Source organism: Branchiostoma lanceolatum, chromosome 6 (genome assembly GCF_035083965.1).
Source record: "Branchiostoma lanceolatum isolate klBraLanc5 chromosome 6, klBraLanc5.hap2, whole genome shotgun sequence".
Classification (NCBI taxonomy): domain Eukaryota; kingdom Metazoa; phylum Chordata; class Leptocardii; order Amphioxiformes; family Branchiostomatidae; genus Branchiostoma; species Branchiostoma lanceolatum.
The window spans coordinates 9,712,961-9,739,411 of record NC_089727.1 but is presented as its reverse complement, the minus strand read 5'-3'; the positions used below and the strand labels follow the sequence as shown (position 1 = coordinate 9,739,411).

General features: G+C 43.9%; 2 protein-coding genes across 3 annotated transcripts; one reads left to right on the top strand and one right to left on the bottom strand.

Annotated features, from left to right (window-relative positions):
• Positions 1-50: 50 nt before the first annotated feature.
• On the top strand, positions 51-14,245 carry LOC136436490 (chloride channel protein C-like). 2 transcript variants are annotated; one of them, XM_066430494.1, is made up of 17 exons: positions 51-184; positions 2,543-2,787; positions 3,853-3,982; positions 4,187-4,267; positions 4,633-4,808; positions 5,261-5,353; positions 5,700-5,943; positions 6,569-6,763; positions 7,229-7,323; positions 7,739-7,878; positions 8,216-8,387; positions 8,912-9,098; positions 9,590-9,759; positions 10,507-10,686; positions 11,230-11,332; positions 11,623-11,718; positions 13,358-14,245. In XM_066430494.1, exons 2-17 carry the CDS (start codon positions 2,552-2,554, stop codon positions 13,646-13,648), a joined length of 2,589 nt encoding a protein of 862 aa, XP_066286591.1. In that variant the 5' UTR covers positions 51-184; positions 2,543-2,551; the 3' UTR covers positions 13,649-14,245. The 2 variants fall into 2 exon arrangements, with proteins under 2 accessions (XP_066286591.1, XP_066286590.1); XM_066430493.1 differs by lacking the exon at positions 13,358-14,245 and adding an exon at positions 12,564-13,351.
• LOC136436491 (acid-sensing ion channel 5-like) lies at positions 13,676-26,185 on the bottom strand. Its single transcript, XM_066430495.1, has 12 exons — positions 26,016-26,185; positions 24,883-25,010; positions 20,308-20,507; positions 19,725-19,823; positions 18,996-19,239; positions 18,407-18,532; positions 17,589-17,738; positions 16,678-16,828; positions 16,114-16,170; positions 15,667-15,826; positions 15,077-15,168; positions 13,676-14,809 (listed from the first exon to the last, which is right to left on the bottom strand). Exons 3-12 carry the CDS (start codon positions 20,466-20,468, stop codon positions 14,526-14,528), a joined length of 1,524 nt encoding a protein of 507 aa, XP_066286592.1. The 5' UTR covers positions 20,469-20,507; positions 24,883-25,010; positions 26,016-26,185; the 3' UTR covers positions 13,676-14,525.
• Between the last annotated feature and the right edge of the window lie 266 nt (positions 26,186-26,451).

Here is a 26,451-nt window from a genome sequence, read left to right as displayed (position 1 = left end):
CACACCATGTTTAACAACGACAGGTGCACATTATGGGACCTGTTTACCTACCTTTGAACTCAGCACGGCGTTGCTATAAAGGGTCCGTCTTGAGTAAACACACCGGGGAAAAAACAACGCAAGATTGGATAAGATTCCTTCACATCGTGGAGTTGTTCTCTAAATACGAATTCTACCAAGGAAGGTATGTTTTCGCCCATTGAAACACTGTAGAAAGTGTGTGTTTTTCTAACGAAGTAGAAAGTTGAATCATTAAGTGTCACGTATTTTTTTTTTCAAGTACTTCCGTGTGGACTGTTTTCACGGCGTTACTGTTTCAAAAATTCAACTGTCTTGAAATTCCACGAAAAGTGACTGAAATGTGCATATCATTGAACTCAGTCCCTCCCAATCATTTTGTAAATTATTGTCGACACACCAGTTGTTTATTATACCTGCAAGTTGTAATCCTATAGAGTCATAAATGGTTATTAGTATATTCGTACCCATAAAGTTGCATTGATAAGGTCGATTCAAATGTTTTGATAACATAACGTCATTTGTTTATCTTGCCATTTGTTACCCATTGAAGATACATATATAAGGCGATATGACTTGAAAATTCATCTGTGCTTGTACATTTCGGGTCTGAAGCAGGCTTTCACTGTGATGTTTAACACAAGAAAAAGTTGGACGAGCTCAGATGATAGAAGCGGGGGATTGTTCAATTCTTGATGAATTGTATTTAAATGGTAAAAGCTGTACAGTCACATACGTGGAAGTCCAGCCTTTTCTCGGAAATCATAGATAAATCCTGCTTCAGCATGAAATATGTTGAGGGGTACTTTGTCTAATTTGCCACGCCGCCTCGGTTACCTTTAAAACCGCATAGGTGCGGGAGGTAACGTTAATTGGTAATTTTTCACAGGACAAACGTCAGTGAACACAATGCAGAGCGGCAACGTTCTGGGTTGTACTGTCTTGGGTAGTAACGAGTATACGTGGGGTTGTCAACTCAGCTCGTTTCAGAATGGCGATGTGGAGTAGACAATAAATCATTCTTTTGAATATTTGGGTCAACGTGGTTAGTCCTTTGTGCTGCCTTAAAAGGGTACCACTAACCGACCCCCACCCCACGCAGCCCATGGCCTGTACCACCGGTCCCCATCCTCTAGTCTAGAACACACCCCTGTAACACTGGTCCCCCGTCCTCGGCTCAGGTCTAGAACATAGTCGCTGCACCACTGGCCTACCGTCCTCTAGTCTAGAACACAGTCCCTGTACCAATGTGCCACTGGTCTCTCGACCTGTAGTCTAGAACACAACCCCTGTAACACTGATCTCCCGTCCTCTAGTCTAGAACACAGCCCCTGTAACACTGATCTCCCGTCCTGTAGTCTAGAACACACTCTCTGTAACACTGGTCTCCCGTCCTCTAGTCTAGAACACACTCTCTGTAACACTGGTCTCCCGTCCTCTAGTCTAGAACACACTCTCTGTAACACTGATCTCCCGTCCTCTAGTCTAGAACACAGCCCCTGTACTACTGGTCTCCCGTCCTTTAGTCTAGAACACAGCCCCTGTACTACTGGTCTCCCGTCCCTAGTCTAGATCACAGTCCCTGTATCACTGGTCTCCCGTCCTCTAGTCTAGAACACAGCCCCTGTAACACTGGTCTGCCGTCCTTTAGTCTAGAACACAGCCCCTGTACTACTGGTCTCCCGTCCCTAGTCTAGATCACAGTCCCTGTACCACTGGTCTCCCGTCCTCTAGTCTAGAACACAGCCCCTGTAACACTGGTCTGCCGTCCTTTAGTCTAGAACACAGCCCCTGTACTACTGGTCTCCCGTCCCTAGTCTAGATCACAGTCCCTGTACCACTGGTCTCCCGTCCTCTAGTCTAGAACACAGCCCCTGTAACACTGGTCTGCCGTCCTTTAGTCTAGAACACAGCCCCTGTACTACTGGTCTCCCGTCCCTAGTCTAGATCACAGTCCCTGTATCACTGGTCTCCCGTCCTCTAGTCTAGAACACAGCCCCTGTAACACTGGTCTGCCGTCCTTTAGTCTAGAACACAGCCCCTGTAACACTGGTCTGCCGTCCTCTAGTCTAGAACACAGCCCCTGTAACACTGATCTCCCGACCTCTACTCTAGTATAGAACATAGTCTCTGTACCACTGTAATACTGGTCTCCCGTACTCTAGTCATAACACAGTCTACCACTGGTCCCCCGACCTCCCAGACGCGACCTCAGAACCACCCGACCTCTAGAACGAAGTGTCTCCGAGTCCACTAACGACCTATCGGGCGTGGTCTTTGTATGCTAATTACACAGTAGTAGTGGACCGGATCGGTTGTTGAGTGCCAAAGCTGCGCTAAGCCTCGTGTGTTCACCTGTCACACTCTTTGCACCATCTATTGACACAACATGTCCTCAGCCCTTCAGTCGTTACTCACAAGAGCCAAAGGGCAACGCCCATTTGCCTACCGCCGTCTTAAAGGGGTTACAAGAGAGCTTTCGTCCGTAGTAAGATTCAGTTAGTAACCCGGCAGTCTTGGTCAGTGTTCCAGCATGAGGAGACAGACGTACAGCCTCAGTCAGAGACCACCTCCAGAAGAGGACGACACCAACCTCGCCTCTGGGGACGAGGGCGGGTTTTTCGCCAGGGGACGAGAGTTCGAGAGCCGGTACGTCAACCATCATTATACCAAGGAGGAGAGAGAAGAACTCGCCAAGTATGAAAGTCTGGACTACCTGCCCTCCCACTCTGTCGTCTACAAGAACTGGCTCAAGCGACAGGCTAACAGGTAAGAAGATACATGGTGAGAGGAATGGTTTATTCATTGAAAACAAACTTTTGCAGTACAAATGGCTGAATTATTGTTTGTACAGTATTACTTTAAAAACGTAGTAGTAGTATTGAAAACGTAGAGGTGACGCAGTAATAAACTTGATAAATAGTTTTTTTAAGTATTAAAGACAGGATCTACATGTAGTAAGAAGTATTAAAGACACGATAAAGACACGAAGTTCCAAGATTACCAACAGAACCATTGAATGAATTCATGAAGGTATCAAGTTTTTTCAATGACTTTCAGAAATATTTCATATATACATATATTTGGTTGGCACATGTAATACCAAGGATTTTAACATTGTTTACTCCTGGTTGGTCGTAACCATACACAACATGCAATTTTTTGGTCGGCTGATCACAGGAATTTTTGTTTTTGTTTGCTTTCCGATTGTAAGGTTTACGCCAAAAGCAAACCGGTATAACAAATCCCTCTGTTTGATATCAAACACTGACCCGCGCAGCTACGTACAATGATTGGTGGTTCCAGGTCAACTGTGTCAATGCAGTGGTATTCATATCAACGTAGTCTTACATTGATCCAATACTAGTATGACATAAACATACATATATGGAGAGCTCGAGTTGATGCGTTTTTGTCGAAGACTGCTGTTTTCTAGTTATGCAGGTGTCGTCGGTTCAAGCTGTAGTCGAATTTTCAGACAGCAAACCGCAACGTTGTGCTCTTGGAAAAAGCTAATTTTCGCACTCATCTCAGATGAAAACGAGTACCAAGCAATCAATAACTTTGGTTAGGGACACCCTCTCAAATAGGACGTAAATCCGGAGGTCCCGTGTTTGAGGAGAGCCACAACGCAAGTACGTTAAAGAACCCACCGCACTTATAGAAAAGAATGGGGCATCCCGGTGTGAGTGGATTAACGCAGCTTGTACGTATTGTACGAAAACTGTTGTGTTACGCCTAAAGGTGGTTAACCGGTTATGCAAAACAAACAAACAAACAAACGAACAACCAAACAGTGAAAGCCGTCCTCCCCTAACTCCACCCCGCATACAGGTTGGACTGGGACCGGTGGGTGATGATGGGGTTGATCGGCTTCGCAGTCGGCTTCACGGGCTTCCTGCTGCATCAAGTCATCGACGTCCTGGCAAACCTCAAGTGGGCCCAGGCCAGAAACTACTTAGAGGTAAGTGTATTAGGCGTTTTAAAGTGTATCAGTACCTATACATGAAGCCCCGTATTAAAGCTTTATGTGTTCTTCACCGTTGCCAACGGGATTCTTCCTGAGAAAAAAAGGTCCGACATAAAGTACACAAATTGTCAATTCGTTATTGGGATAAACATTTGTAAATACGAACAACTAACTTTGTTGGTCTCCACTTGTTCACAGGAAGACCAGTTGTTGTTGACCTGGGGCTGGGTGCTTGGACTCAGCGTCGCTTTCGTCATCGTTGGATCTGGCCTTGTTGTGGTAAGATTATTATAGCGTAACAGTTTTTTGAATTTGCTAGGTTTTAAAATATTGAAACCGCCATTGCTCTGGAGACGGAAAAATGCGTAAACACGTTACCATCCAAGTAATGCTACAGTCCCATTTCCATTCCGGGGCCCGGCCGGGCAGTTTGCGAAAACGAAAATAAGAAAATGCTTATTAAGAAAATACACAATATAGGAGCATATAGGAGTATGGTTAGGAATATCTTTTTACGTTTTGTGTCTTTTGCCTTTTATATCATCCCACAAGCTGCCCGACCAGGCTCCGCTTTGGAAATGGCATATGAACCCTAATGGACTAATTTCAACTGTTAATGTAATGACCGTTGCCCTCCTGACCAGTTCCTGGCCCCGGCAGCGGCAGGGTCTGGACTCCCGGAGCTGATTGGTTATCTGAACGGGACCGTCGTGCACCAGATCTTCAACATCAAAACATTCATAGTCAAGTTCATCTCATGCGCATGCGCGGTCGCCAGCGGGCTGCCAGTCGGACCGGAAGGACCCATGATCCACATGGGGTGAGACATCAAAACTGGACAATTTTTGCTCGAATACAAAAAATTCATAGTAAGAGTTAAACTTCGAAAACGAAAAATTATAAGTTATATTGACACACCACTGCTATAATCTCTGATACCGGTGTAGTATCTTTCTTTTGCCTGTAGATTTTCTATCGGTTGATTTTATGTTATTGTGCTCTGACTACAGCATCATGACATGCCACCTCCCCTTTCCCAATCTAGTATCTGTATCTGTATAGCCGGTATTACAGCCTTTCGGCGTAAGCCGTAACACACCAGCTCTAGTTTGATAGAATCTGATAGGTTCAGATAGAACAAAGTTGTCAAAAGTTTGGACCTATTTCACTCTAATGGGACAAACGAATACTCTTCATGAATTACGTTGGAGCAATGAGAAACAGTGCAGGGATATTAAGTCTTTTCTTCTTGTCTGATGTTTGTTTCACCAGGGGTATGATAGGTGCCGGACTGGGGCAGTTCCGTTCCGGTACGCTAGGACTCCGACTACCATGCTTCTCAAGGTTCAGGAACTCCGAGGACAGGTCAGTTCAGAAGCCATGACGATTCTGCTAGTTGCCATATCTTTCTGCAGTGTTTTCTTCCATACTGCAAGCAAGGCATATTGCATTATTAAAGCCAGTGGCAGATGTTAAACCCTGATGTGTGCGTGCGTGTGTGTCTGCATGTCTGTCTGTGTGTGTGCGCGCGCGCGCGCGCGCGCGCGCGTGTGTGTGTGTGTGTGTCAGCATGCTTTTCTGTAATTCCCAATATGCAAAAACTGCGTTGCCATGCACTCGATGCTGATATTTTGAGACTGGACAGGTCTCAAAGCACAAAGAGTAAAGGATTGAAGTTTGCCATCTCTGTCTTATACACCACGCCCTACAGGAGAAACTTCATCTCCGCCGGTGCGGGCGCGGGAGTGGCCTCGGCGTTCGGCGCGCCCGTGGGCGGGCTACTGTTCGCAATGGAGGAGGTGTCCTCCTACTGGAACATGAAGCTGTCCTGGCAGATCTTCTTCTGCTGCATGGTGGCCACCGTCACCACGGACCTCTTCAACTCGGCCTTCGAGGGATTCGTGTTTATGGGCGACTTCGGGCTGTTCAAGGCGGAGAAGTATATCATATTTCAGGTGCGCGGTGTATGTATTTTTTTCTTTTTTTGGCTGTAAAAACATACAGCGCACACTCGAACCATGGTAAACTTCGAGTAGAGTCTAGTAGAAACAGTACTCTTAATATAAATCCTTGCCATCATCTCTGCTCTAGAAAGAAAGATGATAATATTATGTGACAGGTCACATACTAAGGCTTTATGTATTGACATACCGGTAGCGTGTGTAGTCCAGTGGTTAGCAACTCTGACTCTGGACCAAGAGGTTGGGAGTTTGAATCCCAGCTGTTGTCGCTAACCCGACATGCATGCTACTGGAAAGGGCCACAGTCCTTAGGACGGGACGTAAAGCCGTGGTCACTGTGGCTGTCGAATGAACCTGTAAATACTGTACATAGCGTCTGTCTTCCCTGTCACGACCAGTGGAAGTATAGCTCTTCAGTGAGCTAAATTGGTTCGAGATCACTTTTTTTCCACCGGTACTGTTTTCTCTACTAGATTCTTTAGGCTTTAGCCTAGCAAATATAACTTTACAGCTACTAAAATGGGATAATCCCTATGCTGTGTCATGTGCTACTACAGCAATCCTGAGAGATAATCTACACGTTTATGATACTGATTCCCTAGTGTGTTTTCTACCCAAGGTTAAATCTGAGATCGCAGTCAACATTATCGCGTTCGTGCCGGCGTTCGTTCTGGGAGTTCTCGGCGGAATGCTGGGATCGCTCTTCAACTTCCTGAACCTGAAGGTGGCCCGTTTCCGGCGGCTCCTTCTGGCCAAGTCCTCCTCGTACTGCGGCAAGAGACTTCTGCGCATGTCCGAGCCTGTAATGATTATGGTTAGTTTGAATAGGCTTACGGCACAGGAAGCAAATTTTGTTTGTTACATCCGCGTGCGCCGATTTCCCCTTGATTTGAAGAAAAAAAAAAATCCCGAGTAATTTGATTGCATGCACGTAGAAGTGACTCTAGCGTAGTAGTCTTGAGTGAAGTTGTATTAGACTATTGTCACTTTGTGCACTTCGTACACAACGGTGGATTGGTATGCCAATGACCAGACAGTGTGAAAATACCGATTACGAAAACTCCAAAGGAAATGACAATTTGAACTAACAAAGGTTCAGTTAAAGGACAGACTATGTGAAGAAGAAGAAAAAAACACTCGCACAAAAAACGTTGACAGAAATTAGTGACAGAAGATTAAAAAAATGCTGGCTCTATTGTGGCTTCCACAGTCCTCTCTCACATTCGCTTTATGGTAAGTACAATTTGGGTCTCATTGTATCTTTTCTTATGCATTATAGATCCTGATGGCTACAGCATCAGTCCTCCTACCTGCTGCCTTTGACTGCACACCTGTGAGGTGTGAGGAGGCGGTGGCCACGGCAACAGGCAACACGTGAGTCCGTATACATGTTGTTGAGACACGGTATCAATATATTTAGGGCGGGACTGTGCATGAATCATGTTAAAACTTAAGATCAATGATCACAGAAATTGCTAGACAGCGCATCTAGTTAGATATTCCAGGGAAATTTTTCCAGTACGTAGCCATTTCACTTGTCCCGACGACCCCTGGATCTGTAATAATTGCGATATCTATAGTGTTACTTTTTTGGCGAAGCCTCAGGGGCGGAGCTTTAATATATTATTGGATTTGGTTTGAAAATATTCTGATTAGATATCGAATGCTATATCATTCCGTTATACATCTAATTGGTCGTCGATCCAGGGCATAGAAACCATAATTTGCATCTTCTGGCAATCATTTTCGCTTACAAACATAGATAATAAGAATTCTATGATCCTCTCAGTTACTCCTGTCTGGGTGAGACGGCCCGTCTGGACGTAGAACAGTTGTCCTCGGTGGAGACACACACCTGTCCGCAGCCTGACGTCATGGATCATGGGAACGAAACAGAGACGTCTTTGAACGGAACAACGTACAATCAAGGTACGTAGGCCTTGGCTATACTACACTTTATATGCGTATTTATCCACACTGTAAACTAATATCTATCTCATTGCTGCCAAACAGAAATCTAGTTAGGAATTTCGATAAACAGATAAAACGATTTTAGATTTGACAAGTAATGAAAGTTTATTGCAAGTTTAACATTTGTGTAAGACAAATAGCCAAATAGGCTAGTGTCTTTCATACTTAAGCTTCCACCAGACGCATTGGTATTAGGAACGTGTTTTTATGCAGCATCTAGATCTCTGCTTAGTAGCTCTTTTCGGTCACAACAGTTTGACCAAAACTTGACATTACCTTTCCAATCGTATTCCAGTCGCCACCTTGATGTTTGTGACGGGAGAAGAGGGCATTCACCACCTGTTCTCTCGCGAGACCCACCGACAGTTCGACTACGCTCCGTTACTGACCGTCCTGGCGATCTACTTCCTGCTGGCCTGCTGGTGTGCGGGGTCCGCCATCTCAAGCGGGCTCGTCGTGCCCATGCTGTACGTTTTCATTCACCTGCTAAACGCGTACGGTTTCGTTAGACTGAAATCCAACGGTAGTATCTTCTGGTCTCAGTATAGCTACCGCTTCTACCACTTCTAACACAGTCCACATAAGAGCGCTGCCTTTTCCTTCGCTCGTTTTCATGTAGCTACCACTTCTACCATAGGCCTCATAAGACACTGCCTTTTCCTTCGTTCGTATCAGTACAGCTACCACTTCTACCACTCCTACTACATACCTCACAAGAGCATGCTTTGTAACTAAAGGCTAATACAGCTTGATTTCAGGCTAAGGTCAATTGCACGATAGGCCTCGTTTTCGCCCCTCTCGCGAGAGCTCAGTAAAACAACACGAGACTTAATGAGAGTATGTCAATGAACATGATTGGAAGTACGAGAAATTATTTCTACATGAGCTGTACTGTATCTAATAGAAATGTGCCTGGAGTTTGGAAATATTAAGCCAAGTCTGTGTTTCTTCCATCTATCATTCTATGACGAATGTCTTTCATGACTGACAGGTTTATCGGTGGGCTGTACGGACGCGTCATTGGTCAGCTACTGGTGACGTTGTTCGGGGTGCACTACCCAGATCTAGACGGCGAAAGATACTGGGCCTGGATGGACCCAGGGGCCTTTGCGCTGATCGGAGCTGCCTCGTTCTTCGGGGGAGTGTCCAGACTGACCATGTCGCTGACTGTGATCATGGTAAGTCAAACTTGTAGACATCCCAATATATGTTCAGTATTATTCACATTAGATATCACAGTGTCTTCAAAGTAATGGATAAGACAAAGAACAGAAGAAGAAGGCCGACATGGCGGCACCCATCAACCCAAGGGTAAATCAAAACAGGTTTTCTGAAGCAAAGCAAAGCAAAGCAGAACTGTAATTCATTACACAAAATTAGACTTACATTTTTCCAAGTCCAGTCTTTGTCAAGAAACGAGCAATCCGCTGCGTCTGTGACGCTCTTCCTTGATGACAAAGACTGGAGTTGGAAAGTTAAAAATTTTGGGAACTCCAATTTTTGTGTTGGAAATTGCAGTTCAACTTTGCTGATAAACGGAGAGCTGACGCGTTGGTGGGGAGAGCTGACAAAAACGATGCATATGATAAGGTCACAATCTTCCCCAACAACCTCTGCTTGTAGAGTAGAGCTTTCAAGCTTAGACAAAACGCGTATCTTCCTACAACAGATTGAGATCACGAATGACGTGCAGTTCCTGCTGCTGATCATGGTGGCCATCATGGTGGCTAAGTGGGTAGGAGACTTCGTGACTCACCCGATCTACCACGCGCTGCTGGAGCTGAAGTGTATCCCCTTCCTGGACGCCGAGCCCGTCATCATGCACGACGGACACGAACCGTAAGTGTTTACCATTTTTTTGCAACGCCTCAGGCACGGAGACATTCTGTTTATAGTACTGTATACTAGTAACGACCGCTCTCAAAAAATCTTACACCAATGCTTTCCCCAGGGATTTCATTTGAAAGTGTTGACGGTCTTAAGTTATGTTGTATAGCCTGGTTGAGTTTTGCCTCTTATAGCACGATAGCATACTTAGTATATTGCTTACATGACTCAGGCCAATATTTTCATGCATTTTGATGTCCCCGTGGCGCAAGCGGTAACGCAACCCCGCTGCTTCGCCATCTGGATCATATTCCGTGGATCCGAAGGGCCCGCGTTCGAACCTCAGTGGTCGACTCGAGCTCGGACATGTTGTAAGGGATTGCATTCGTCATTTCGGATGGTGACGTAAAGCCGGCGGCCCCGTGTATGAGGGAGCTTTGGGCGTAAGCCTCAAGCGTCAAACCTCTGCACGTAAAAGAACCCAACACACTTATTGAGAAGAGTAGGGGTGACCCGGTGTGCTTGGCCATAAACGCGAGCCGTGGCGAAGCCGGCACTACCACTAGCTACTTGAAAAAGCATCATGCTTCACCTCAAATGAGGATGCCTGCTTTACCTTGATGACCGCAATGTCTTATATGTAGCTCTGTTTCTGAAATAACAAGCATCTTCAAACTTGTATGTCCTCTAAAGGGTAGGTCGCATTTTGGCACCAAGATCTTCGCAACCTTTTTTTACAGTCTATCGTTATTTTTAAAGGTTGAATTTGGAGTTGCACAGTGCCGAGGACGCCATGTCCATTCCAGCCCGCACGGTGCACCTGGTGGAGCCGGTGTCTAACATCGCCCAGCTGCTCATGGACACCCCTCACGGCGGCTACCCGGTGGTACATGCCGAACAACCAGGGGAAGAACCAACCTTCTACGGCATGATCACCAGGTACGTGTTCCCTGTAGTCAGAGGAGGGAAAGCAACCATCCCAGCATTCCATTGTACCTTCCATGATACACATACCAGATGGCTGACTGTGATCAACAAGCACATAGACTTGCCATGTTGCCTTTGATAGTCCAGTAACTGGTACCATTTGATCAGTGAATTGTCTTTTTTTGAATTGTCAAAAGACTAACGTAGTCTCTATGGTAGAGTGTGCCACGACTCTAGTCCTTCGACAAAACTGACTGATATCAATGGTCTCATATTGTACATCATAGCCTTCACGGGTTGTGTATCTTTAGAAATGAAGTAATGCATAATAAACAATCAAAAATGCTCCGGCAATTTGACGTGCTCATGACTAGTGTAGACTAACTGTCGTGCGGCCAAACTGGGATGTTCGAACATGCAACGTTAGAAAGCAACGATTTGGTTGCATGAGGTCCAACTTAAACTGGACACATCTAAATACAGTTACATGTAGTTATAAGCATACTTTTATTTTCCTGTGCGCGTTCGTTTACGCGGGGTTTTTGTGTTTTATAGAATGGAGTTGTGTGTTCTACTCTTACACGAAGAGGTTTTTGACACCAAGGAGATCGTGACCGAGACTTCATTTGACCAGGAGACCCTTCTGGATTACAATGTGGTGAGATAATCTGAATTAAGAAAAGTGAAGACGAGGCTAGGCTAGCGTTTTCAAATGTTAACGTTATGTTCTTTAATTTTTGCTACTGTGGATTTAAACATATGTACTTATATATACTATGTTTTACCAGGAGACTTGATAAGTCCCCAAACTGTAAAAAAAACAGGGTTGGTGTACATTTCTCACAAAACAAAAATCACCGGAGTTTATACGATTCCAATCCCAGGATAGTTCACAAGATATAGGTTATATTGGCAAACTACAGAGGTCAATGTTGATACATCACACAGGTGGCAGTACACAAGCTGGAAGACCCTAATGAACTGGACAAAATGCTGACGAAATACCGCAAGGATCCGAAGTACCAAACACAGTTTGTAAACCTGGTAAGCTCAATTCCTCAAACCTTTGTTGAAAAAATTCTTCGTTCATTAAATGGACAGTCACTAGAACACATTAACATCTTTCATAATTTGTAGAAATTGAAATGTCTAGTTCAATAGTATGTGACGTTTTTCTATATATCGGTTGCACTTGCCAGGGGGGTGTGCTGTTAAAGAAGGAGCCATGCTGTATTGTTTTAGCTTCATAGGCATATTTCTCTCTTGGCCAATCCTATCAGTTCCAGTCCTTTGCACCTCTAAATCTAAGTCACAATCTCTTCACGACCATTCACACATGTACATCTGCACGGTCTTTGCACACAGCTGTGATTTTCGCTGTCACTTTAAAAGTGCACCTCTCATTGTACGCTCAGTACACCCAATGAGGTTTTATATAAATCCTCCTTGGTACACCACGTAAGTATCATTCCTATCGGCCAAGGCACTGGATTAAACGATTTTGTCTCACTTATCCACGTGATGAACGTAACTTGCACCCGAGATTTACCACGATTGTCAAGATTACTCTCCGTGTGATAAAATTAAAGATAAGCATGATCGCAGTTCTGGTAGCATCATTGATTATGTTAAGTTGAAGCAACGTTTAAAAGACCTATGAAATTCTCAGAAAACGAATCTCTTAGAAAGTTACGAATCTTCCCACCAATTTGATAATCTAGCCGACAAATCAAATCGAGGAATTATCGCGAGAACGTGATTCCAAGCACTGACAGTTTCTACAACTATGGATCGAGAATACAGACTTTGTCATTGTAATAGGTGACAAAGAGTTCTCAGCGTCGGCCGGCAGCCGAATATCATTCCGCAACTATTGTATTCGTCCGCAGCAACCATACGTCAACCAATCAGCGTCCTGCGTGAGAGACAACTTCTCGCTACACCGCGCCTACCTCCTCTTCCGTGCAATGGGCATGCGCCATCTGCCCGTGGTGGATTGTGGGAATCACGTTGTTGGCGTGATCACGAGGAAAACCCTGATGGGGTTTAATCTAGAGGAACGACTGACTTCCAAACTTCAGTCTGAACTAAGGCAAACCATGATGATGAACGGACATGCCTCTCTCAAAGAATTGACAGAGCAGAGTAACGATGTTGTGACCAAGGCGGAAAACAAAATGGTCTTTTGGGTTTAATCAAGGAAAAAAAATGTAATGCACATGATACATGTACATACACAGCATTAACACACATGGCGGAAGGATAAAAATCACGGAGACATCCAGTTAGAGGGAGAGAAAATAGTTGTTGTAGAAAGCAAACAACGTGCTGTCCTTGGTGCTGAATGTTTCTTGTAGGTTATAGACTTCGTTATCTTTCACACCAACAATTGGTGCCGTGCTTTGGTACTAAGCAGCCATCTTCCTGAAAACGCTTCAAATACACTTCTGTCTACACAAGCATATCATGAAAACTTCTGGAGTTGCCTCTTGCAATGTAACTTCTCGATATACTAACCAGTGTCAAATATACATTGGTATCTCTTAGTGACTGTCACTGAGTTGATCACATCTTCAGTACGGAAAATAACTGCTCGTGTCTTTCTTTTAACAAAAAAGCCCGATTGACTCTGCTTGAAAAAGGCACTCGTACTATCTGCTTACAATGTCATTTTGTCTCGTAGCAACCCTACGTCAACCAATCAGCGTCTTCAGTGCACAAAAAGTTTTCGCTGCATCGTACCTACATCATTTTCCGGTCGATGGGCATGCGCCATCTTCCCGTGGTGGATTCTGGGAATCACGTGATCGGCGTGATAACCCGGAAGGACTTGATGGGGTTCTCTTTGGAGGAGAGAGTGCATCGTCACCGAAATCAGGAAAAGTCTGACGAACCTGGCTACGTCAACGCAGCTTTGGAAGACGATACAGAAACTACAATTCCGATTGACCCACAAGATCACATGATGTACTAGAAAAAACTATATCGTTAACACTTCATGTCAGACGAAAATAACCTTTATTTTGCCCACTTCTTTGGGAATGTCTTCAAACTTTAGTATTACAAATAAGGAGATGAATCTAAGTATCATGTAACATTTGGTATGCACATTCTTTTTTGAGGTGGACGTTTGAGAAATTGGATAGTAGATTAGAAGTACTGATGATTTTTGTTGAGGTGTACCGATCATTTGATTTGTTAGACGACTTTTTGTACATCGAGAAGACTTAAAGTTTGAAGGACGAGACAAACTTAGAGTGCTGCAACCATTCAATGAAATAATGCGAACTAGTGGGACGAAATTGGAGACTTGTTGATAAAAGTGTCAGAAAATAATATTCACACCGTCGGCTACACATATATCGTCAGGGCCCCAGTGCTGCCACACACAACTAGTGATCTGCAATAATTTACTAATAACGTTTGGTTTTTACTAAAAATAGAACTCTACTTATGCAGGGATGCCATTAATACAATCAAATATAGTGACCTGATACCGGATATAGATATAATGTCTGGTATAATCTAAACGTCATATTCGGTAAAATATACAACATACTCTTTTATGGAATGCTTGTTGTCATCTATTGATGGCGTATCTGGTCTGGAATCCTTTTTATCATGCATGTATGTAATACCCTTACTTACAGTAGCCTGAGTGTCATCGTAGTTAGTTACAGCCTTCCAGGTCTCTGTTACTGTTACTGTAGGAAGAGTATGGAAGCCCTGAAACTAGCTAGAAATAGGAAGACACGCAGGCTGTAATTAAAGTGACTGAATGAAATTCTTTGGTTGAATTACAAAATGGCGTATCCTATCTAAACGCACATGTACGTTTCGGATTCGTCTCATCATGTCATCTCCAGTACAGCTGCTTTTTCGCCATTAGACTTTGTTTGTATCGTTGACAGTTCAGTGCTCTCCGTTTTTTCGGCAACCTCGGCCGCAGCGTTTTCAAACACCATCGCATTGTCTACCTTTAAGACATCCTTATTGCTGACCTTCTTATTGGAATTCGAAGGTTTTCTTGAAAACAGAAAAAACGCCGAAAATTTCATGACCAGATATTCCAAGAACTCCCAGAAAGTGATGACGCTCACACCGATGAAGAACCCGAACTGTCCACCTACGTCACCTGTGTGAGAGGTCAAAGTGCAAAGGTCTGAGTGTCAAAAGGATGACTAAATTCAGGTAAAGATGTAGAATTTATAGTACCGTTATCTCATGACTTTGTTTTGCATAGCCATACATTTGCAATGGTCTTCTTATGTTCACCTCAATGCACGAGAGAGAGAGAGAGAGAGAGGGGAGAGAGAGGAGAGAGAGACAAATGGCATATGTACGCAAACGTTTCAGTAGTGTATCAAACTAACTGTACATCTGTTAAAGAGAGAATACTTACTGATCAGTCCAGACACGTCGACTGCCTTGAACTGTTCGAGTGTTGTACTCCTCAGTTCGTGGTAGTACACGTCCAGTAGGACGACGTTCTTACTGAGAAAATTGAACAAAAAAAAAAACAGCACAATTACAGAGCGCAGGCTGGTGGAACAAGTGTCAGATTACACGAGCACACACCGACACAAACACATACACATACACATACACGCGCTCATGCACACACACACATACATACAAATAGACACACACACACAAAAACAAACGAGCAAACGCCCCCGCACACTCACAAACACGCACACACACACACACACACACACACACACACACACACACACGCACATACACTCAAACAAACGCACACTCATAGACAAACACGCACGAACGCGCGCGCGCGCGCAAACACACACACATACACACACACGCGCGCACACACACACACCACACACATACGCACACAATCTGGATAATATGTAACAGATACGTTGATGAAGGTTAGACATCCAGGTAATAAGATACGCCAAAAATAATTACTCAAAATCTTATCCAGTTGCTTGAGTAATTATTTTTGGCGTAATATGTAACAGACTTTACCTCATGTACCCACTGCTATAATTTAAAACTGTTTCGTAGAATCGGGCAGCTTTTTCTGAAGGGTACCCAGCGTACGACACTTGTGAGGAGTAGGCGGTGTATTCACATGGCACCGTGCAGCCACACGTGTCAAACTCGTTACTCTCTCTCAAAAACGCCGCTAGAACAAAAAAACATCGGGCAGAATTGTCTTCACTGAGATATTATACATGTAACGCAGCGTTAGATGGTTACTTAAAGTATCTAGTCACATAAAATCACTGACGAAAATATTTTCCTCGTTACGTCATCTATTTGAGACAAAAATCCAAATTTAGGAACCTCTTGTTCCTAGCTATCAATATTCAGTACAACAACAGTTCTGTCACTCTTCTTTATTGTAAAATCAGAAGAATTGCAAAACACTAAATTAGCCAATCCATAAACCTTAAGTTTTGTACAACCTACCTAAAGTTGGCAGGACGCATGCAGTCAGGTTCAGTGGCGTGCAGTAGTCCAAAACACCTAGCGGATGGAGAAAGAAAGACATTTTGCCAGAAACCTAGTACGGCAGATTCACTGTAGGTAGCCTCACCAGTTAAGACAGCTATTACTGGCCATCTTTGTATACCTTCTTGTTGCGGGGGGAGCGGTGATTTGTGATTTTCAACATGGTTTAGCTAGGTTCTCAAAATGCCGTCAACACCGGGTTGCCTTAGGGCTGCGACATAGAGCTCCCCCTGGACAATATTTATATCACAATTACCGCCCAACCAAAAAAATAAACAACAGCTATACTTAGAAGGTCTGCGAAGAAGGCTAAACTAATACAATAAAAGACACATTGCGAGAAGAACGAAAACGAGGCCAGTGATGGTTATAGATCACTGGCCTCGTTTTCATTCGTCTTGCGAGAGTTTGTGGGCACGAGAGTAGTACCGGGTGGGTTCTGTTGAGACTCAAAGGAAATTCATTATAGTAACACATGTACATCTCGAGACATAATCTTACAGATCTCAAGATAATACATACCTGGGTAATACATAGGTCTACATTTGCAGATATTGGCTACAATTGCAGCACGGCATTCTAGCAGACAGCCAGGTAGGGTGTATTTGTCGTAGTATGTGAGGCTTCTTTTCTTCGAATCACACTGGCCCCACGGACTCGGCTGGTTTATGACCTGATGAGCAACATTCATGTAAGAAAAAGAGCCAGGTTTGGGCCTCAAGTATACACGAATAAGAAATGTCTTATTACCTTCGTCAAGAAGGTTACTTTTTTATGCTTGTCTGTGTATCTGTTAGTGAACACGATAAGTCGAGAATGCCTGGATGGTTTGTTGTCGTATTTGGTGTGTCAGTGTGTATGTGGGAAATCTCAAGATGATTAGATTTTGGGCGAAGTACTTTGCATAGTTAACGAGAAAAGTGTAAAAATGTGTTATATTGTATGCTTCAGTATTGTGTTCTGGCTGGGACGTGTTGGCGGTGTTGTTTCGAGGGGATCATGGATAAGTGGTAGGGGTGGTAGGGGTGGTAGTTGTCATGTGGGAGGCAGGAAACCCTAGTCGCTGTGACAAATTGGCTTGTCAGTAAGCTGACATTAGTATGAGAAAGGTGTAAGCAGCAGAAAGTGGTGTTGAATGTGGTGGAGGGAGACCAAAGTTGGATATACACTGCCTTATATGAGGAAGAACAGTCATAATTCGTGTGTCACAGCATGGGGATAGGACGGTGTTCAGGGTAGGTGAGTTAACCATGTTATATCTGGGAAGGAAGAGGCGATTTATTAGTATACCTCATATTGTATGGTTTATTTGATAATCAAACGTTTTTGGTATACCATATAGCGACGTCCTAAATGCGATGTCAGCGAATGTATGGAACAAAGTCAAAGGGTATCGGAAGGTGATACTTGCTATCTAGAATTCAATGCCTTACGTGCGTCTGGAATGTGCTGGCGTAGGTATGACTTCCAGGTGCGACTGCAGTACCGACTAATTCCGGTCGGGGCGGCTCATGCTGGTCATGGACTTGGAATACGAGACCGTACTCGAGGTTTCCTGTGATTGGGTCCTCCGTGTACTCGTCCTGTTGGTAACACAACAACTTCAAAAGAAATCCTCGACAATGATAATAATTGTAAGGCGACAGGGAGGGGGGGGTGGCATCTGGCTAAGATATGGACCTGTAGACTTCAAACAAAATACTTTGCAACACCCAATGACATACAGAAACGAAAGAATGAGGACCGTCAGGGTGTACACAACGGTTTTGTGAGGTCAGTATAAGGCCAAGTTGATTTGATTATATGGATGACATCCGCGCGCATCAATTTTGGCACGTTTCCAAACAAACAAAAAGAAGTTTTGGGTCATGCTGTAAACTGTACAAAGCAGCTGCAAATATATGTCGTGAATTGAAAAAAAAAAGTTATTTCGCAAAACGGGTAGTAATGTCGTAAATGTCCAAAGTCACTGAAGAAGATGTGAAAGAAAAAAAGAAGAATCTATTATTTGGTATATCATATGTGTGTTTATTCATTTATTAATTTGCTCCTCTTTCCTGACCACGAAAATTTCTATAATGGAGGCAACATATTTTGGCCAATCTTTTTTTAATTCTTTTATTTGCACGCTCGCATCGGGTTTGAAGTTCGCAGAGAATGTTATCCATATAATCGAATCAACAGTTCATGAGTGAAAGCTATAACACAAATGTAAGGGAGCGAACAATACAGAAGCAGACGCCTGCGTTACCGTCAGTATGTCCATGACCAGTTTGAGTCCGTTTCCTGCACCGGGCGATGTTTGCTTCAGTGGGGAGTCCTTGTCACCGTTAAAGGTCCAACAGTTTCCGTACTCCGTGAACACATGGGTGAAGTTCTGAAGAAAAGAGTTAAGTTCGAATTCCTTCTATTATGCCCGTATGATACATTTTCATTACCATATTCGTACCGATGTGTACTGCTAAAAATGTGTCTTACAGAACTATAATATTATATGAAGTGAAATGTGACCCACATCCCCGAAGGGACTTTGGGTATATTTCATGGCTATTTGTGCAATGCGGAGTCGCCACAGATCACACATACTCTTCTCAATAAGTGTGTTGGTTTCTTTTACGTGCAGAGGTTTAACGCTTGAGGCTAACGCCCGAAGGACTGTCGGCTTTACGTCGCCCTCCGAAATAATGAATGCAATCCCTTACAATATCCGCGGACTGGGGCCGATCCTGAGATCTAACCCCCGACCACGGATCTACGGAATTTTGCGCCATGACCTATCTTTAAATCTGTCAGTGAATGGATTCTAATTAGAACGAAAACGTAATTTCTAAGTTCCGTACATCGGCGTAACACTTTCTCCCCCGCCAGGTGCACTCTGCGAGCGAGTCGCCGTCCAGTACGAAGCCGTTCTGCCGTACGTAGCCGGCGAAGTCCTCCAGAAGCGCCGTCGATGCGTTGAAACCGTCCCAGTCGACTCCCTGGAGAAATTCGTTAAGAGTTTCCGGGTCGTCCAGCAAAGCCGGGATGTAGAAAGCCGCTCCCAGGTAAGCCAAGTCGTTTTGCGTCGTGGCCGAGTCACGGATTCTGTGGAAAGTCAAATGTACAGTGATTCCATGATAACATGATAAGCAGAAGTTGTCAGAGATGGCAGACTTCACCCCCGTCAAGGTTTGCTATCCTTTTATAGTTTCACCCCCCCCCCCCCCCACTACTGACGTCTGCTTTCCCTTGCATCAAATGTAGCAAACCGATTGATGCTAGTAACATCCCCTTGGCCCTGAATCTGATCATACAACGTGCCAATGTTGTGAAAGTACTAATCTCCAAGCAGATCTCTACGGCGTCAGGATAATACCTAGCCGGCCCCCGCGTAGTGGAATACATGCGGTCCTGCCACCGTAGAGCTTGGAGATCATAAAAGTATCTTCTGGAAATATCGTGAACACCCAAACACATGAACACACGCACACAGACAGGCTAAAAATACCACCTCACGCTCTTGAGGTGGGACATTCCTATTGTATTTGGATTAGAAATAGTAAAGCTACACTAGGCATGACATAACATACCTGTTGAAGTTACAGATAGTGACCGCTGGAAAAGTCAGTTCACTCTCCAGCTGAACGTTGATCTCTGTGCCAGTACGGTACGCGAAATAGTTCTGGATCCTGCGTGAAAAAGAAGTAAATAGAAGATAGCACCAAAAGGCTAGTATATTACCCTTGATGATGAAATCCTTTCATGTACTGTAATTGAAACAGCAAAGAGATTAGGATTGTATGATAGTAGAGGAAAGGTTAATCAAGATCAACAAAAAACACATAGATAGAATAAGTACACAGTCACATATACATACAGTCACAAAGTCACAATACACAGTCACATAATACAGTGCCAGTATATGACACATCTAATTGCAAGTACATGTAACATGAAAGGACGGACAGACAATATATGACAATACAGCATGTGACTTTTCTAGTCTTAATACTAACACTAAATTCTATCTATCATAAACAGTCCCAGTTCAGTCACAGTCACATACACATTCAGTCACATATACACCGGGCCCGTACAGTCACTTACCACCATAGACATAACAGCCATGGCAAGAAAGGACAATAGGACAACAGTGGAAAGAAGCTGCCTCACCTGTCTACAACCTGCCAGGTGCAGATCCCAAACGCCGCTAAGAAGACCAGAGTCCACAGCGCCATGTGGGGTCTGTTTTTGGCATTGGCGATCCGAGACGCGCCGTGGCACGTGGTGTAGTTGGCAAACTCGTGGTCCAGAGAATCCTGTGTGTCCCCCATGTTTCCTCGAGCTCTATGTAAACTGTACTATCAAGGTTCCTGTAATAATGGGTATTGAATATTTCATGAACAGCTCATCAACTCGAGTCGATGATCAGCTAGTAATAAGAAAAGTACACGTGCCATCTAGGAAGTGTAGCCATGGCCTAGCTATACATATCTCATTGATCTTTGCGTCTTCGAGTCATCGACATTCCTGTAAAGGTAAGCTCAGGTCAAAATGAACCTTTTAGCCTTTGTTGACCCTTTGTTATATTCTACAACACAAGCTTCATACACCTGTTATCGTTCACCGCTGTGTTCAGTTTTGATACTAATACTCAATGCAAGCCATGGGGCTGCAAAAATTACACATTGCTATTCATGTGAAGAGTCCACAAAAGTCAACGGTAGCTGTTGAAGAAGTGGGCGCGCATCGGCTTTTTAGCGAATGCCCACAAACGCCCACTCTGGCGAAGTCCGCGCTGCACGAATCTATCATTTTTTGCTTGGAATATGTTCAGGCTGTGCTCCCATTAATTAATCCTGAGTTTCAAGTCAATCCATCTATCCGAAGTGAAATAAAGCGAACTTGAAGATTCTTACCTGGCTTTTTAGCGAATGCCCAGCAAAAAGGCTTTTTAGCGAATGCCCACTATATCAGCCAAAATATCGGCCATCGTGACACGGGCGCTAAATCTAACACCATAAACATGTTCAACAAGTTGTCCCCTGAATGTGTACTCAGTTTCCGTGCTGTACACGCCTGCAAAGTCACTTTATTTTACGAAATACACGGCGTGGGAATCCACGGCCCGAACGTAAAAATCCAATATGGCGGCTCATTTGCATATTTGGGACAGGTCACCAGCGGCCAGTGTTCTCGCCAGCCTTAAATTTTTACCCGTCATTTCAATTTTGCTTGAGGGAAGAACATATCGAGCGCCGAAGGCGCGAGGCGTCGCGCCGGAGGCGTGACCATTCTAGGGGGGTCCGGGGGTATTCTCCCCCGGAAAATTTTGGAATCTAGACCCTCTGAAACGCTATTTCCTGCATTTTGAGGGGCAAATTTCCTGGTAGAATAAGCTTAGTTTAATGATGTGAAAAATTACGGGTTTCAGGCTTGATTTTGGGGGGAGGCGTGCCGTCATCGCGGTAAGATGGAATGTTCACACACAAGCTACACTTCTATGTTGTATACAATCGGCATATAAAATAAAGTTTAGCACAACAAAACTTTATTACGTATCTACGTCTTACAAAAAATACACACAAATAAATCGGCAAAAATAAAACACAATTTTTCAACACTTGTCCCGTATGCTCCCTGTAATTATTGAACATAAAGACGAATTTGACACCCTACTTTGAGAAAGAACGCCATAATTTCGGCCTAAAGACGTTCACTTTTTTTCTCCCATGTTTTCCACGGTTAATTTCTCCGGTAACTGCACTGAATGTGTTCAAAAGTTGTCGATTCAAGTCTTCCATCCGCCGCAGTTTGTTGTGCGATCTTTGCAATCCCCGCCATTCCCCTAACATCTCGCAGATTTACGCTTAGCTGAAATCTCGCGAGTAGCGAGACTCGCATGTCATTGGTCGTTTTTTCTTGACGCGACGGATACGTGCGCTGTGATTGGCGAATTAAATATCTGATCCTGTTTACCATTTCTTGCGGGAAGAAAGTGCATGTAACTCAGCCGCCGCGGCTTGAAACTTTAATGATGTTTACACAGACTATAGAAAGCCTGATAGCTATAGGAATATTTCTGAATTTTAAGGCCTCTTTGATGATGACAATAACTGACGGTGAACGGAGAGGGACAAAACAGAAATAAACGTCAGCCCGATGCGACCGGCCAAAACTGTAGTGGGGTGGGGCGGCGCATGACGCCGAGTTTTCGGCGGCCACCAAATATTACTAGCAACCACCACGGCGCTCTCTGTATGTTGCTGGGGTTGTCGCCGGCGAACGTTAGAAATGATCTAGATCGCCCTCGTCGCGAACTTTCACTGATCCTCTGGAGTTTTTGCAAAATTCTAAGCTCTGTCTAAATATCTTTACACACCGATCTTTGTCCATTAAAAATGACGGATTGGGCAAAAATTTTGTCCGTCATGAGCGACAAAAACCCGTCAAATGACGGGAGGACGGGCGCTGGCGAGAACACTGCCAGCGGCCTCTACCCCGTATTCGTGCCGCGGGCCGCGCCGTGTATTTCGTAAAATAAAGTAACTTTGCAGGCGTGTACAGCACGGGGCTCGCCCAGACAGAGTTCGGCTTCGCCGAACATTGCCGAAAACCGCCGAACACTGTTCGGCTCCGCCGAACACCGAACCCTGTTCGGCTCTCCGAACCCCCCGCTCGTGCCTTCGGCACCGCTTCGGGTTTCGCTCGGAAGCTTGGCACGGGTGATCCCCGCGCCGAGTACTTCGTCACGATCGGAACTTCAGCAGCTATTCAACGACAATACCTTTGCCTACCGCCTGTGATTCAACACCACAATCTCTCGATCTGCGAAATGTGTCTTTAATTAACGCCCACCCGGCATAAATCGGTCCATTACTGATGAACGCGGGTACCGATAGCCCCTGGGCGTAACTCGGGCCTCCCTGGCGATTTTATCGGCCGATACGGCTGACTCTAGCCGACCAAAACAAAGGCAGGCCTGTCCGATAGTCCGTGGTGTTTTCCTGATCTTGTCATTAATTGGAGTTCCACTAGAAGCGATGGCTGGTAAACACCGTTCGATACACAGTCGTTTAGTTTGTAAACAAATCTTAGGGAATGCAGACTTTTTACTATGTTATCTGTTCATTTCCTTTGGTATTTGTTTTTGTTAGTTTTGGCACAACGTGTTTTAAGCCATTACCCTCGTGGTCCACTGTTGTCAACTGTCAAGTATCGGTGTAACGCAGGATCGCGTTTGGGACAGTGTCAAAATGCTACACTTCAAAAATAGGGTTCTAAGAACTAGAAAAGTGGTGAAAGAAATGAAATGCGATCTCTTCACGTTATCAAACGTTATCAGGATCACCAGACTGGAAGAAAATGAACCACCCTCTCGGGAGGTTAACCGAGGTCGTTTAGTGTACATGTCAGCATGTCGTGTCCACTGGGACGCCCTGACAGTGACCGAGGTTTCCATTCCAGATGGGATATAAACAAACCCACAGTTTATCTGATACCTGGCGATATGCACAGATACAGACTGTCGATGATACATATAAGTCCAGGACTCCATACCATAGATTTCTTAAAATTTTCGGCATCATACACGACTTATTTATTTAATGTTCTAAGTAAGCTTGTATAACGTTAATGTACGTATACGTTTTACCGTACAATAAATTGTACTATTTGTCCCTAGTCCTCTGCTTTAAAATTCGTCTTGTTTAATTTTCCCCCATCATTGCTTCTAATTGATATTATATCAAGTGATGTTATATCAATAACTTATAAGTATTTTCTCATTATCAAATGCAGACCTTTCATGATTCATGTGTAATCATCATTACCAAAGGCATACAAATTTCATATCACTATCATATGTATGCATAAATGATGAGAAAATAATTGTGGAGCGTAGTTAGTTGATTTACGTGATGGTGTGATGGTTTACTTCCTGTCGACTTCACCGCCCTTTATTATCGTTTATCGAATGCCTAGGGGCGGGGATCAAGCCAACACAAAGTCTGCTTTTTGACTTATTAGAATTGAATAGAAACAGGAATTGATAAGAAAAGGCTGTGACACATTCGAATAGAGCTGCGTTCCTGACAAAAACAAAACTATTGACAGAGCATTCTTAGCTCTTCAATCCGAGAGATCGACAATAGGTGAGTGCACTGTGTACTGCCCCGGGAGAATAACCTTGTTGACTTAGATTAGTCATTATGTTTACTAATCACACAACAACATGCAGCCTTCTTCATCAAAGTGAACAGAAACAGTTCTCTGTACATTATAACGTTATATGTACAGCATGTGGAAAACCGTTCTGCTGTGTGGCTGATTTACAATGTTTACCTATGTGATCAAGGACCGGTGATCAAGGCGAAACAAGGACAGAGAATTCCGGGCCACGCTGAGCTGACCTATTTCAGAGTCTTAACTTTTGAATAGTCAGGTTAATCAAGCTGAGGACATATCCATATGGAAAGTGGGCAATATCTCTTCAGATTAGCTGACATTACAGAGTATAGAGTTCGAATGTGGAATTATACGCAAGTCTTACCCATTTTTGCCCTCCCCTCTAGCCCTGTAAACATTATCCTACGAGAGCATATGGACCAGAATCTGGAAATCGCTGTGTGTCTTGCTACACACACTCCTACATCCTTGGGAAATAGTATCTAAAACTACACACCATTTGTGTCAAATCGTTTCACATCATAATTTCAAGGAAACAATAACCTGGCGGACAGAACTCACCAACACCTGATATTCAGGACCACACAGCACACGTTGTCTCACCACTTATTCCGGACCACACAGCACACGTTGTCTCACCACACGGGTCCGTGGCGTGTCCCACCGGACATCGGTGTCCCCAGGGTCGACTGTAGGCGCCAAAGATATGCGGAAAATCTTGTAAGACGTTTTCAATACGCTTCACACAGTCGAAAAATGGTCTGTTAAATCACCTAACAGCTAACTAAGGAACTATCTTCGAAATAGGGTGTCTGAGAGATTTTTGCTTGTTTGTTTGCATTTTAGTGTTTTCAGAATTAGTTGCAATTTCACTGGTTCAGGTACAGTTTATAAAAGGACAGGAGCAGGGATGTCAGTGATGAAGGGGAACCTACGCAAGTCTCGATTGATTCCCCTTGTATATAAGTAGATATTTCGATAGGAAAATGTACATTTAAGCGGCGTTCTCGACGATAAAGATCCATGTGACATATACAGATCGAATCCAGACAACCTATAGGTCACTCGGCAGTATTAGTCATAGGTGTAACTTAGTATTAAAGGAAACCCAAGCAATATTAGGGCCCGAAAATCGGATTTTGACATTCAATTTATTTAGTCAATTCTATACAAGATTATTTCAAACGACACTATCACAATGTATAGCAACGTGCATGATGCAAAAATACGACGTTTTTGTGATGTTTGAACCTACTGAAAATCGTGGCAAGAATTTTGTAGGCTCGCAAAACTAAGGGGATCATCGTACAACACGATTTTGTGCGGTTTTAAAATGCCCAGTTATTACGCAAATATGCTAAACAATGTTAGTAAATGTAACTAACATAAAGATTTCAGCATTTTTTTTATTTCCATTTTTTGGGCCCTAATATTGCTTTGGTTGCCTTTAAAGGACTAAAAAGAACTAAGACCATGTCTATTGTGACCGATAGGACGTTCTTGTCACAATAAAAGACTGGGTAAACTTCGGATACAACAAATACTGGCAGGTGTGATTACTTACGACTAGCATCTCTGTGTGTGAGCCGGCGCCATTGGCAAACATAAGCACTAGTTGGTTAAAACTGTCAGTGCCGGTTATCTCACAACCGAACAAGGAACACACATGCACACAAGAAGGACAAGTCGTTCACCTTCTGGTTACGGCTTCTGAGAGTTGAAGAGCAAGTCCTCACCGGTTGGATACAGTAGTTACAGTATGTGGTTAGCTGTCAGTGTTGTTGTTGTCAGAGCGTAACCTCAAGTAAGGAGGATGTGAGGCTACAAGGCACGCCCTTTGACCTCTTGTTAGAGCCATGGCAAAGGGCCCCCTAACCAGTCGGTGGAACGCAGATAATCGATGCTGTGATCAAAAGCTCAACTCTCCGTAGGAACCATCAACGGATTGTGGCCCACATATGATGTTATGAAAGGTTTCAAGAAAATGAATAGTGTGTATGGGCTCCACTCATTTGAGCGATACACGTAGAGGCAATTTCAGAACCTTCGAGGTCAGATTTTTAACTTCAATTTTGTAGGCCTTTCCACACATAGTAAATTTGAATAACACTATCGACCTTTATGGAGCAA

Bases quoted from the DNA above. Each gene is read 5' to 3' on its own strand.
- LOC136436490 (XM_066430493.1), top strand. From the start codon at position 2,552: ATGAGGAGACAGACGTACAGCCTCAGTCAGAGACCACCTCCAGAAGAG. The intron at 8,388-8,911 runs GTACGTTTTCAT...CATGACTGACAG, and splicing joins GGGCTCGTCGTGCCCATGCT to GTTTATCGGTGGGCTGTACG. The intron at 11,333-11,622 runs GTGAGATAATCT...TACATCACACAG, and splicing joins CCCTTCTGGATTACAATGTG to GTGGCAGTACACAAGCTGGA.
- LOC136436491 (XM_066430495.1), bottom strand. From the start codon at position 20,468: ATGGGGGACACACAGGATTCTCTGGACCACGAGTTTGCCAACTACACC. The intron at 16,171-16,677 runs GTATGTATTATC...TCCATCCGCTAG, and splicing joins TAGACCTATGTATTACCCAG to GTGTTTTGGACTACTGCACG. The intron at 15,169-15,666 runs GTAAAGTCTGTT...CAATTTTCTCAG, and splicing joins TATAGCAGTGGGTACATGAG to TAAGAACGTCGTCCTACTGG.